This window comes from Macaca mulatta, chromosome 8 (assembly GCF_049350105.2).
Source record: "Macaca mulatta isolate MMU2019108-1 chromosome 8, T2T-MMU8v2.0, whole genome shotgun sequence".
Lineage (NCBI taxonomy): Eukaryota > Metazoa > Chordata > Mammalia > Primates > Cercopithecidae > Macaca > Macaca mulatta.
In genome coordinates, this window is record NC_133413.1 from 153036394 (window position 1) to 153048325 (window position 11932).

Below are 11932 nucleotides of genomic sequence, written 5' to 3' on the forward strand. Positions count from 1 at the left end.
GGCAACCACCACCACCACACCTAGCTCATTTTCTTTTATTTTCTGTAGAGATGGGGTCTCCCTATGTTGCCCAGGCTGGTTTCAGACTCCTGAAGTAACGTGATCCTCCTGCCTTGGCGTTCCAGAGCGCTGGGATTTCAGGCAGAAGCCACCACCCCTGGCCCCCCATAAGCACATGTATGTGGGGTGAGGTGAGGTCCCTGAGGTGCAGTGTGGATGGGTCTTGATTTGTCCCAAGTTTGGCTGCCTTGTGCCACAGCCTCCCAAGAAAGGATGCAGTCCACACCTTCTGCAAATCCCTGCCTCGAACCCTGTCCCTCCGGAAGCACATCCAGCCACCAGGACCCTGAACCTCCTCCAAATGGACTTTAACTGGGGACAACTGATGACAGTCCTTCAAAACCCTGTCCCTCCGGAAGCACATCCAGCCACCGGGACCCTGAACCTCCTCCAAACTGAGGACAACTGATGACAGTCCTCCAACCCCAGGGAGCTGAGGAAGCCATGAGCAGGGGCTGCGACTTCCTTTCTTCCAGTCAACCTACCACTAGCAATCACTCATTCGGCCCGCTGGATAAGAACAGTGGCCTGCAGACGGGCCCAGGGCAAGGTCCGCTCTAGATCCTCCCATGCAGGAGGCAGACAACCTTCAGCACAGCGTGCCGGGGGTGCCCACAGAGATCCAGGCTGGCACAGGCAGGACAGGTGTTCTGTAAACCAATCCAAGGTAGAAGGGGCTGAAAGACCACCTACCAATCCCAATCCCTGAAGTCACCATGCCACCCTGAAAGTATGGCCTCTCCTGGGCACCCTGAGGGATGGGAGCTCCCAGAGTGGAGGCTGCCTGTCCCAACTGAGGACAAAGGAGTGCCTTCAGGCCTGAGCCCTCAGGGGCACCACCAGAGAAGAATGTGGTGGTACAAAGAGGTTCGTTCTACTAGCAGGCTGGAAGCAGCCATGGAGGTCCCAAACCAGATGTCGCAGCACCCGCTGCCCCAGTAGCCACTGGAGAACTGAGGCCATGACCTGTAGGGGCACGGTGAGAAGACAAGGAGTGGCTCCAGCCCCGTGTTCACAGATAAAAGGGAGAGGCATTTAAACGGGACCAGAGACTTGCACGCTCTGCTCTGGCAAGCTCCAGGGCTTCCCAGGGGCCTCAGCAGCCCCAGAAACGGAGTGAGGAGACACAGCCTCACAGGGCTGTGCTGTGGTGTCTGGTGCAGCGGGGATCCACCTGAGAGGGCTTAGGGAACAAGATTCTGAGGCTAAAACATTCCACCACTTGAGCTTCTGAGACTGGTCAGGAAGTGAAAACAAAGTGTTCGGAGGAAACAGCAGTCTCCACAAAGCGTTCCGGGGGACAGGATGGAGGCAGGAAGTATTCAGCAGGCAGCTGGGCCCAGCAGCGCAGAGATGAGTAAGCTCTGGGCTCCCTAAAAACCTCACTCCAGGGAGACCCGCAGCAGCAAGCCCAGGTGAGGAGGGGCTGCAGGAGGAGCAGGACCCAAGTCCCCTGGGTGGCACAAGGGATTCCAGCCACAGGGGCTGTGCCTAGAGTCAGGTTCCAAGCCTTGTTGCAGTTAGTCTCAAAGAGGGGCACCCTGAGGACACAGCCACTCACTGGGGACAAATGTCTACCCATGAGCCCAGCACAGTCAGCACAGAAGCAGGTCAAGAGCGGGAAGAGCTCAGGTCCTGAAGAGCTACAGTCTGACAGGGACAAGCCGTCTCCAGAGGATTCAGGAGAGCCAGCCAGGAGCTCGGCAGGCCTGCCCCGTGCCCTCCTCAGCTCCACCCACCCAGGATGTCCTGCTGCTTCAGAGCCCTCGAGACATGTTCTAACCTCCTGCGTTGCCTCAAGCAGCCGCAATCCAGCAATCTTGGTTATGAGGCTCTGCTAGGAGTGACACGTGAGCCCAGAAATGGCACGAAGTACACGGATGTGCAGAAGTTCCCCAGACACAGGAAGCAAACAGTGGGGGTGACACCACGAAGGCAACGGGACCCCAATGGGAACAACTGGGACTGTCATTCAGCACCGAGATCTTTAGAAACTATTTGGCTTTTGTAACCATCACACATGCATTCAAAGCAAGAAACACACACTCCCAAGACATAGGCAGGGCTCTGTCAGCAATGACTTTTGCCCCTGTATCAGCAGAGATGTGAAAATACAAGAAACCACAGCGAGCCAAATCCTCTCCCTCATGAGAACAAAGGTTTCAGTGGAATCAACAGCAGACGCTGGAATGCAAACTACGTGCTGACTCAGCCAAATGATACAAATTTAAGAGGGGAAAAGAATTCAAGAGCAAAGCACTGAAAATAACATAGCAAGAAAAACCCATTTAGGCCGAGTGCCGGGGCTCACGCCTGTAATCCCAGCACTGTGGGAGGCTGAGGAGGGAGGATCGCTTGAGGCCAAGAGTTCAGACTAGCCTCGGCAACACAGTGAGACTCTGTCTCTACAAAAAAATTAAAAGGTAGGCGTCACAGTGCACGCCTCTAGTCCCAGGTACTCAGGAGGCTGGGGTGGGAGGATCACTCAAGCCAGGGAGGTCGAGGCTGCAGTGAGCTGTGATCACACCACTTCACTCCAGCCTGGTCAACAGAGTGAGACCCTGCCTCAAGAATGAAAAAAAAGAACAATGCACCTATTTCATGCTCGCTCAAAGACGAGGCTAATCACTGTGGACACAGGGCATTCTGGAATTTCAGCTGCAGGAAGCGAGTGCTGCCCGTGAAATGGAGATGCGGCAAAGCAGCTGCAGACGTGGAGAAAATCACCACATCCTCTTACAACCGCGTCTGTGAACACTGACCAGGACAGACAACTCCTCCCCAAGGTATTACTAACGTGCTAACAGCTGGGGATAAGAGCACAAATATAATTGCTGGAAATCTAAGCAACCTGTTTTACTGTTTCCAGTGACTTACGTGCAAACCTAAGACTAATCTCTGAACGCCTGATCAAGACGTATTCATGTAAAGGCCGTAAGTATGAAATTCTGGGCAACATGGCACATTGCACTCTGAGCCAAAATGCCAAAATACCACGCAGGGTCTGTGTCCTGTATCCGGGTGATGAGCAGGGCCTGGTCAGCCACTCCTACTTTCTTCACGGAAAGAAACTCTACCAAGTCAACTCTCCGTGGGGCCCCCCACATCCTGGGGCCAGAGCCCATGGGATGGGATCTGCGGGTAACAGAGGATGGTTCCAGTCATTCTGCTGAACGAGGCCACGACTGAAGTGAGACGTGCGGCCTCTTCAGCCGAGAGCAGGCCAAGAACTGAGTCCCAGCTCTCGGCCATTGGCCCTCAGGCATCGTGCCGGGGTCCACCCAACAAGGGGATGGCCGCCAGCCCAGCAGATAGAGCCTTCTGAGACGAAGCTTGTCCAGGGGCGGTGGGCATGGCCTCCTGTTGGCCTGGAGGGCAACTTCTCTCCACATGGACAGACAGACATCTCCACCCTCTGATACTGCAATGATCAGCCAGCGAACACGAGGCCAGATCAGCCCAGCATGGCCCCCATTCCAGCCAGAGTGAGGCTCTGGCTTGTTCTAGGCTAGGGTGGACCCTTCCAAAACATTTCCTCACTTTCGGATGACATGGCAAGTGATAAAACCTGTATCGACAGGAACCTCGGGCACAGACTGTCCTGAGCACCCGAGCCACACCGTGGGCGACCCGCTCCTGGAAGGGCTCTTGAGTGTCTGCACACGCCCTCCTGCCTCAGGTGGGGTCGGGGCACAGGACCATGCCACTCCAGGGTGCAGTGGCCAGGACAGGGCAGAGAAGCCATCAGTTGTCACCTGCTGTGGATGAGCAGGGCAAGGGAGAGTGAGCCGTGGCCCCGCAGCCACCAGGGCCCTCCTGGAGGGCTTCAACCTTGACCACAGCCCCGAGGGCGCCACGCCACCTCCTCACCTGCTGCTGGCTCCGGAACACGGCACGCAGCGCTCGCAGCTGCCCCACTTCCTGTGCACTGAAGCACGGCTGCCGCTCCGCAAAGCGCAGGACCGCATCGAAGGCCACGGCTGCCTGCTCCCAAGCCGCCTCCTCACCCTCACCAGGATCTCCTCCACCGTCTTGGTCAGCTTTCGGAGTCTTTTCTGAACCCCACACAACCTCTGCTGGCAACGTGGCAGCAGGGGGTTGTCCCCCTTCTGCCTCCCTTCCTGCTACACCCCAGCCGGCGGCCTGGCGCTGGCGAAGCTGGCCCGGGCAGGAGGAGCCTTCCTTCACAAGCTCCAGGATGTGCGCAAAGGATGTGTTGTGGGGCTTCGCTTGGAAGTGCTCTGCCTCCACCTCCTCCTCAGAGGAGGAGCCTTCAGCAAACACAACTGATGGCCACAGCTTCCTCCAGGCCCGCCTGAAGACGTGACCGGGAATTGCGTTCCAGGCACAGGCCATGCTGAATATGGCATCATTCATATTGTAGCGGGCGTGAGGGCCCTGGAGGGGGGTCGGAGGGCTAATGAAGTTCCTCATGAAGTCTCTCCAAATGCCCTGCTCCATGGGCTGCACCAATGAGGCCACGCTGGCAGGCAGGAAGATGGTGAAAACGTTACTGGACACCAGCTCGGCCTCCTGCGGGTGAGCCCGGGAGCTGTCCAGCAAGAGAACGGCCTTGCTGTCTTCCGGCAAACCTATGGTTCTGAAGTGCTCTCTCACCGAGGGCACAAAGATATGATGGAACCAATCGGAAAAAATCTCCTTGTCCACCCAGGCGCTCCCCTGGGCCTTATAGGCGACAGGCAGGTGCTGGATGCCTTTGAAAGCCCTGGGGCCGCTGCATTTCCCGACGGCCAAGGGCTTGAGCCTGTGGGAGCCTGTGGCGTTGGCACACATCAGCACGGTCAGCCGGTCCTTGCTCTGCTTGAGGCCAGGCACGGCCCCGCCTTCTGGAGTGGGATTTGGCAGGCACCGCCAGAAAAGGCCGGTCTCATCAGCGTTGTAAACCTGCTCGGGGGACAGCCCGTGCTCGGCAGCCAAGCTCCTGAAAAACCCACAGAACTGCTCCGCGGCCTGGTGGTCGGCTGCCTGCTTCTCACTGGATGCATCTAGCTTTTTAATGCCGTGTCTGGCCTTAAAGCGCCAAAGCCACCCTCCAGAGAACACACAGGGCTCAGTGAGCTGCATCTGCTCGTAGAAGTCCTTGGCCTTCTCGATGAGCATGGGGCCTGACACAGGGACGCCCTCGGAACGCTTCCCCAGGAACCACTCGTACAGGACGCGGTCCAGGTGCTCCAGCTTGGGCGTGTGCAGCGTGCGCCGCTGCTCCAGTGCCTTGTTGGAGTCCGAGCTGGCGAAGAACCGAAGCAGCTGTGCCTTGTGGGCCCTGATGTCGTAGAGGGTGGACATGCCCACGTTGTACTCCTGCATCAGTGCCTTCCGGCTCTCGCCCTTCTCCAGGCGCGTACAGATGTCAATCTTCTCCTTCAGCGTCAGCACCACCCTCTTCCGCTTCTCCCCTCCGCTCTTCCCGGCAGCCGGCTTGGAGGCCATGGGGAGGGGTAGCTGGTCCTAGCACTTGCAGGACACACGCCTGGCCTGGGCTGCTGCCACTACTCCCCCTCCTCCTGCTCCCCTTCCAGGGCTCCGTCTCTCCCTCTCCACTCTGCCTGCCTGATCCTGAGCACAGGCCCCAGTCCGTCTCGGGTTCCCCACTCCATACGCTGCACCTCCTGCCTCAGGTGTCCCTGGTCTTCCAGGCTCCACACACCCAAGCCTTGGCTCCTGGCAGTGCAGTCAGCTGCCAGTTCTCTCTGTGGAGGAGGTGACCCTGTCAGACTCCCCTCTGCTGCTCCACACGACCGGAACCCCGGCCTCAGTGGATACTGTGGTAGCAGCTCCCCTCAAACTGACCAGGTCTGGGGTGGTCGAAGTTTTACCGCATAAGCTGCAGGGTGCCTCTCCAGGGTCCACGATGGTATCTCCAGGCACAGCACTTCAGGGGCTGGAAAGCAGAGGGAAGAGAGAGCAAAGTGATGGGGCGCGCCCGGGACACACCTGGCATCCTCACGACTCTATCCTCACTGGGACGCCCCAGCTGAAATGCGAGTGCTACTGAGAGGAGCCACACAAGCGCTAGCACGCAGTGCGGGGAGGGCGGCCCCGGGAGCGGCCCAGCCCTGCCCAGCTCCTGGGTGTGCTGCTCAGGTGGACTCTGCCCCACTCCCACCAAGCAAACGGAAGCCATTAGCTAGGGCTAGAAACGAGACGTGGCTCTCATAGGAGTAGCCCGGCCTTTCCTGGGGAAGCGCTCAGGCAGAAGCCATCAGAGGAAGCCAGGAAGTCCGACGCTGGGCAGACCCAAGAACAAACCTCCCACCCGCCCGGACCCGGACTAAGCTTCTTGCTGTAACTGCTCGCTGGGCTGCCTGAGCTGGCCATCTTCTCAAATCCCTTATTCCTCCCTGAGGAGCAGAGGCAGGGGTGGAGGGATGCAGGGAGGAGGAATTCCTCATTACCCTCCCCGCTGAAGATCTTACAAACCCCTCTGCAGCAGGTCTCTAAACTCCTCTCTCTAACACAGAGCCCCAAACTGCCTCTAGAAAACGGGGCATTGGAAGTTTCTCTACAACAGCAGGCCTCAAGATCCTCCAAGGGCTAGGAGGTACTGCCAGTTACTCAATCACCCTCTGACCTCCCTGACCACACACACTCAGATGCCTCTACCGGGAGCCTCAGCAGACAGACAGCTGTGACCACTCCAGGCCCCTTTGAGGGAGCTCTCCTCAAGCTCAGCTCAGGGTACCCTGCCCCAGGCAGCCACACTGGGCCGCCAGTCTTTGAAACCCCAGGCTCTAGTGCTGCCCGTCCACCTGACTCCACAACCACGGCAGGGCCGCAGAGCCTGCCAGACACGGACACACACACAACCACTCACCCTCACTCACACATACACGCTCAGAGGACACAGGAACAAGCTAGTCCAGAGCAGGAACTTCTTCAGCATTTGCTAATTTGGGAGGCTCTATGAACAAATGACTAATTCACACCAGAAGCAAATGCCAGGACACCTGATGGCCCGCTGGGAGCAAGGGCTCTTCCTGGGCCAGTTGTGTACCCTATGAGAAGCTTTGCTTTTTTTTTTTTTTTTTTGAGGCGGAGTTTTGCTCTGTCTCCCAGACTGGAGTGCAGTGGCCGGATCTCAGCTCACTGCAAGCTCCGCCTCCCGGGTTTACGCCATTCTCCTGCCTCAGCCTCCCGAGTAGCTGGGACTACAGGCGCCCGCCACCTCGCCCGGCTAGTTTTTTTTGTATTTTTTAGTAGAGATGGGGTTTCACAATGTTAGCCAGGATGGTCTCGATCTCCTGACCTCGTGATCCGCCCGTCTCGGCCTCCCAAAGTGCTGGGATTACAGGCTTGAGCCACCGCGCCCGGCCAGAAGCTTTGCTTTTAAGTTTCATACGCACCTTTGACCAATATGAAGAAAAACGACAGAGAAACGTCGCAGCTCTAATCAAACACATCTTTCTGTTGGAGTTTTGAAGTATCTTCTCACCCTTCTACATAAAGAGGATGTGGGTCATTCTCATCCCTTCTAGGTGGACAATTCCATCCTCTCCTAACAAATCTGCGAAACACCCCACACCCCTCCCTACACCTGAGCCCACTGGAAGGGCACAGAGGGCACACCCCTGTGAGGCCAGGGCAGCCTATGGAGTCAGGGCCTGCAATGCACTTCACCCAGTAAGACACTGGTGAGGGCTGAGAAGCTATTTGCCCCAACACCGGGCAGCTGAGCTGGCCGGCTCAGTGTGGCGTGCGTGCAGGCCTGGGGTCTCCCTCCCCTCACTCCTCCGCAGGTCAGCAGTACTTGAGGATGGACTCCTGGAGTTCCTACCTCCCTCCTGCGCCCTTGCCATAGCTGCTTCTGCCAACTCCATGCAGAGCATGTGGTGGCGTGCAGAAACGCAGCCCTTTGAGGCCAGAGCTCAAGAGAAATGAGGAGTGCAATCAAATGCAGCAAAAGCTCCAAAGACAAGTTCTAGGCTTGTTGGCCGCCACCTCTGGATGAGTCCTGTCCTCTTCCGGAGTCAGTTTCCTGGTCTGCAAAATGTGGGCTGGTCCCTTAAGGATCCTGCATCGTTCGCTGAGGGTGACGGTGTGACGTGTGTGTCGTCTGGCACAGCACAGTGAGCTATGTGCATCTCACCGTGGGGAACAGGAGGGATGGCAAAGCCACAATCCGCCCTCGAGATTTTTAATATGAACCCGCTGCAGAAAAACTGGGGGAGACACCGAATCCCACCGTAGCCTGTGAGGGACTAACTGGGGACTGGGATGCCAGGAAAAGTTTCCTGGAGGAGACTCAGCACCAGACACGGGCTCCTTGTGGACACGTCTCCGTGCCTGAAGTGCAGGTGCGGCAGGATGACACAAAGTGGCTGAATTTGTTTCATAAGGAAATCTCTGAATTTTATTTTTAAAGGAAGTTTTTGGTCTTGCAAGTGGGACAGCAGTGTGTTCCAGCACTTTGTGTTATCCTGCCACACCTGCAGCTCACGTATGGAGACGTGTCCACAAGGGGCCCGTGTCTGGTGCTGAGTCTCCTCCAGGAAGCTTTTCCCGGCATCCCAGTTCCGAGTCAGTCCCTCACAAGCTACTGTGGGATTCCGTGTCTCCCCGAAATGAGGGTGGTTTCTTGCCTTGCGACTGGAGAGGAAGCACAGAACCCGGAGGTCACGTGAACACGGGATGAAACATGGAATTCTCCTGTGCCCAAGGCACAGACAAGAAACGGGAGGCCTGGCCGGGCGCGGTGGCTCACGCCTGTAATCCCAGCACTTTGGGAGGCCGAGGCGGGCGGATCACAAGGTCAGGAGATCGAGACCACGGTGAAACCCCGTCTCTACTAAAAATACAAAAAATTAGCCGGGCGCGGTTGTGGTCGCCTGTAGTCCCAGCTACTCGGGAGGCTGAGGCAGGAGAATGGCGTGAACCCGGGAGGCGGAGCTTGCAGTGAGCCGAGATCGCGCCACTGCACTCCAGCCTGGGCGACAGAGCGAGACTCCGTCTCAAAAAAAAAAAGAAAAGAAACGGGAGGCCTAAGGGGTCAGCGCTGGGGCCGACTCCGTCCTGTGTGAGGGGAAGAAGACCTGAGAAACGCGGGGGGAAAGTGGAAAACAACCTTCGCACGGGCATCGTGTGTGTGCGCGCGCGCGTGTTGGGGATGGGGGGTATGGAGGATATGAAAGAGAAATACTCAAAAAACAAGTCGCATTCTGGGGCCGGGGGAAGAGGTGAACTGGGGGGTCAGAAGAGGAGTATGGGACAGAAAAAGATGGGACAGAAAGCCTGGGGCCGTGCGCCCCGCAGAGCGCGCCCAGGAGCCAGCGCCGAGTTCCGCTAGGAGCGCTCCACGCTGGGGGATCCTGGCGCAGGAGACAGCACTGAGGTACCGGCGAGGCTCGCTTAAAACGCACCTCTACCCCAGGGTCCCCGTTTGCGGGTAGAAATTCAGTCTGGGGCAAGAGCAAAAACGAAAATGGAGAAAAAAAGAAAAAAAAAAAGTCTCGGTCTGGTTTTTTAAGGGCAAGCGGATCTCGTGACCAAGCCTCTCTCAAAGTGGAAGCGCAGGAAGGGTCCGGGCTGGGGCGTCAAGGCCAGGCCCTGCGGCGAGAGGTGGGTTCGGCTCGGGGGCCGCGCGCTCAGGCCGCGGGGGTCGCGCGGGAAGCACAGGGCTTCGGGTTCCGAGCGCGGCTCCCGGGAGGGGGCGCTGCCGCCCGCGGCTGGGTCCGGCCCCGAGGCCTCGCGACCAGCCCCGCCCCGCGCGCCCGCCTGCACAGACTGCGGCTCCCACCCGCGCCCAGCAGTGACCGGAGTCCGCCCGAGCCCACCCGGCCCGGCCGGGCCGCCCAGCGCCTCAAGACAGTACCCTACTCACCCTGCTCAGCCGGAGCAGCCACCGCCGGCCGGAAGTGCCGGCCACTCAGTTCTCCTCCAGTCCGCGCCTCGTCGCCTTCCGCCAGCTACTTCCGGTACGCTCTAGACAGGCTGGAGGACTCGGCGCTCAGTGGTGTCTGGGAGCCAGACTCCGGCTTTCCCAGAGCTGGGTGGTAACGGAGGGCCTGGGAGGGCAGGAGGCCTGGCGGGGAGGGGAGGAGTGGGAGTCCCAGGGTTGGGGGAGGCGTAGGAGGGGAGAAGCGCGGACAGGGAGGGGAGAGGGGAAACGGGGCCGGGGTGGGCCGCGCGGGTTCCGAGCTGCTCTCTCCATCTGTAGAATGGGCGCAGGGTGTCACGTTCCTTTCATGACCAGTGACCCCTGCGCTGAAGGCGTTGGGGCTCCTGCAGTTCTGGGGCAGCCACAGGCGCCCAGGGTTTCGTGCCGCCCCGCCCAGGACAGCCTTCCCGGTGCAGTTTCTGATGCGGGGAGGGCAGTGCTGCCTTCCAGTCACCAGGACCAGTGCTCAGCCCGCCTGCTTGACCCCCTTACTTAGCTGGGGCCCAATCCATACCCAATTTAGATGATTCAGATGATGGAATTTGAAACTTTTGAACTGGGTGCGACTTAAGTGAACGTGCACCTGAGTTGATGCTGTGATAAGTCAAGGCTGCGGAGGACCTTGAGATGGGTGCATGCATTTTGCCCATGAGACCTATGCGAATCTTTGGAAACTGGAGGGTGGACTGTGGTGGGCAGAATAATGGCCCTCCAAGGATGTCCACATCCTAACCTCCAGCTCCTGTGAATACATTACTTACATGGCAAAAGGGACGTTGCAAATGCAATGAAGTTAAGATTCTTTAGATGGGGAGATTCTTGTGTTTATCAGGGTGAGCCCAGTGTGCAGTCATCCCTGGGTATCCATAGAGGACTGGCTCCAGCACCTCTCAAGGACGCCAGAATCCTTGATGCTCAAATCTCTTACATAAAATGGCTTAATATTTGCATATAACCTACACACATCTTCCTGTATACTTTAAGTCACCTCTGGATTACTTATAATACCTAATACAATGTAAGCGCTATGTAGATAGTTGTTATACAGTATTGTTCAGCGAATGGTGACAAGAGAAAAGTTTGTACATGTTCAGTACAGACACAGGTTTTTTTTTCTGAATCATTTGTATCCTTGGTTGTTTCAATCTGGATGGAGAGCCCACAAGTACAGATAGGAGGGCAGGCGCCATCACAGGGGTTCTTGTGGGGGTTAGGAAGCCAAGTGAGAGGACAATGGGATGAAAGCAGAGAGAAAAGGAAATGTGACAACCGACACAGGGGTTGGAGTGATGTCCTTTGAAGATGGAGGAAGGGGCCACAAGCCAAGGACTATGAGCAGCTTCTAGAGGCTGGGAGAGACAAGGAATCAAGGCCTCTCCTGGAGCCAACAGAAGGAATGCAGCCTGCTGACCCCTTGATCTTAGCCCATGACACTCATCGTCCCATTAGACTTCTGACCCCCAGAGCTGTAAGGTATAAATTTGTATTGTTTTGGATCACCATGTTTATGGTAATTTGTTAGGACAGCAGTAAGAAACAAACACAGATTTGGGTAGCTCACTCCTCCTTTTTCCTTTTTTGAGGCAGGGTCTCTCTGTTGCCCACGCTGGAGTGCAGTGGTACATTCTCCTCACCGCAGCTCCAACCTCCTGGGCTCAAGGGATCCTCCTGCCTCAGCCCCAGAGTATCTGGAACTACAAGCATGCACCATCTCACCTGTCTTTAATTTTTTGTAGAAATGGGGTCTAGCTGTGCTGCCTCGGCTGGTCTTGAGCTTGTGGACTCAAGCGATCCCAAAGTGCTGGAATTCCAGGCACGAGCCCATGTGACAGCTCACTCATCCTTAGCTCAGTTGTTCCCTGGGCTCCCAGGCCCCTCCCACCCTCTGGGTCTTCTCTTCCTCACCCTCCATTGCTGGTTCCTTACTGACCAGGCCATTCTTTGGCTCTTTTTGTTCAACCAATCCCCACTCCCTGG

General features: G+C 57.3%; 1 protein-coding gene and 1 long non-coding RNA gene across 14 annotated transcripts in view; one reads left to right on the forward strand and one right to left on the reverse strand.

Annotated features, from left to right (window-relative positions):
• Nucleotides 1–9951, reverse strand: part of JRK (Jrk helix-turn-helix protein) — a 27970-nt gene extending 18019 nt beyond the window's left edge. For 8 of the 13 annotated variants that reach the window (XM_077944249.1, XM_077944247.1, XM_015146102.3 and 5 more), the window contains exons 1-2: nucleotides 9899–9951; nucleotides 3931–5962 (exon numbers count right to left, since the gene is read on the reverse strand). In XM_077944249.1, coding sequence (XP_077800375.1) covers nucleotides 3931–5511 — 1581 coding nt within the window. In that variant the 5' untranslated portion in view covers nucleotides 5512–5962; nucleotides 9899–9951. Of the gene's footprint in view, nucleotides 1–28; nucleotides 5963–9898 lie in introns of those variants that run through there. The other 5 variants (XR_013397497.1, XR_013397498.1, XR_013397499.1 and 2 more) reach the window with 5 other exon arrangements.
• The window catches only part of LOC144330889 (uncharacterized), a 35112-nt gene extending 24040 nt beyond the window's left edge, over nucleotides 1–11072 (forward strand). The window contains exon 3 of the long non-coding RNA XR_013397509.1: nucleotides 9546–11072. This is a non-coding gene — a long non-coding RNA (uncharacterized LOC144330889). The remainder of the gene's footprint in view (nucleotides 1–9545) is intronic.
• The last annotated feature ends 860 nt before the right edge of the window (nucleotides 11073–11932 follow it).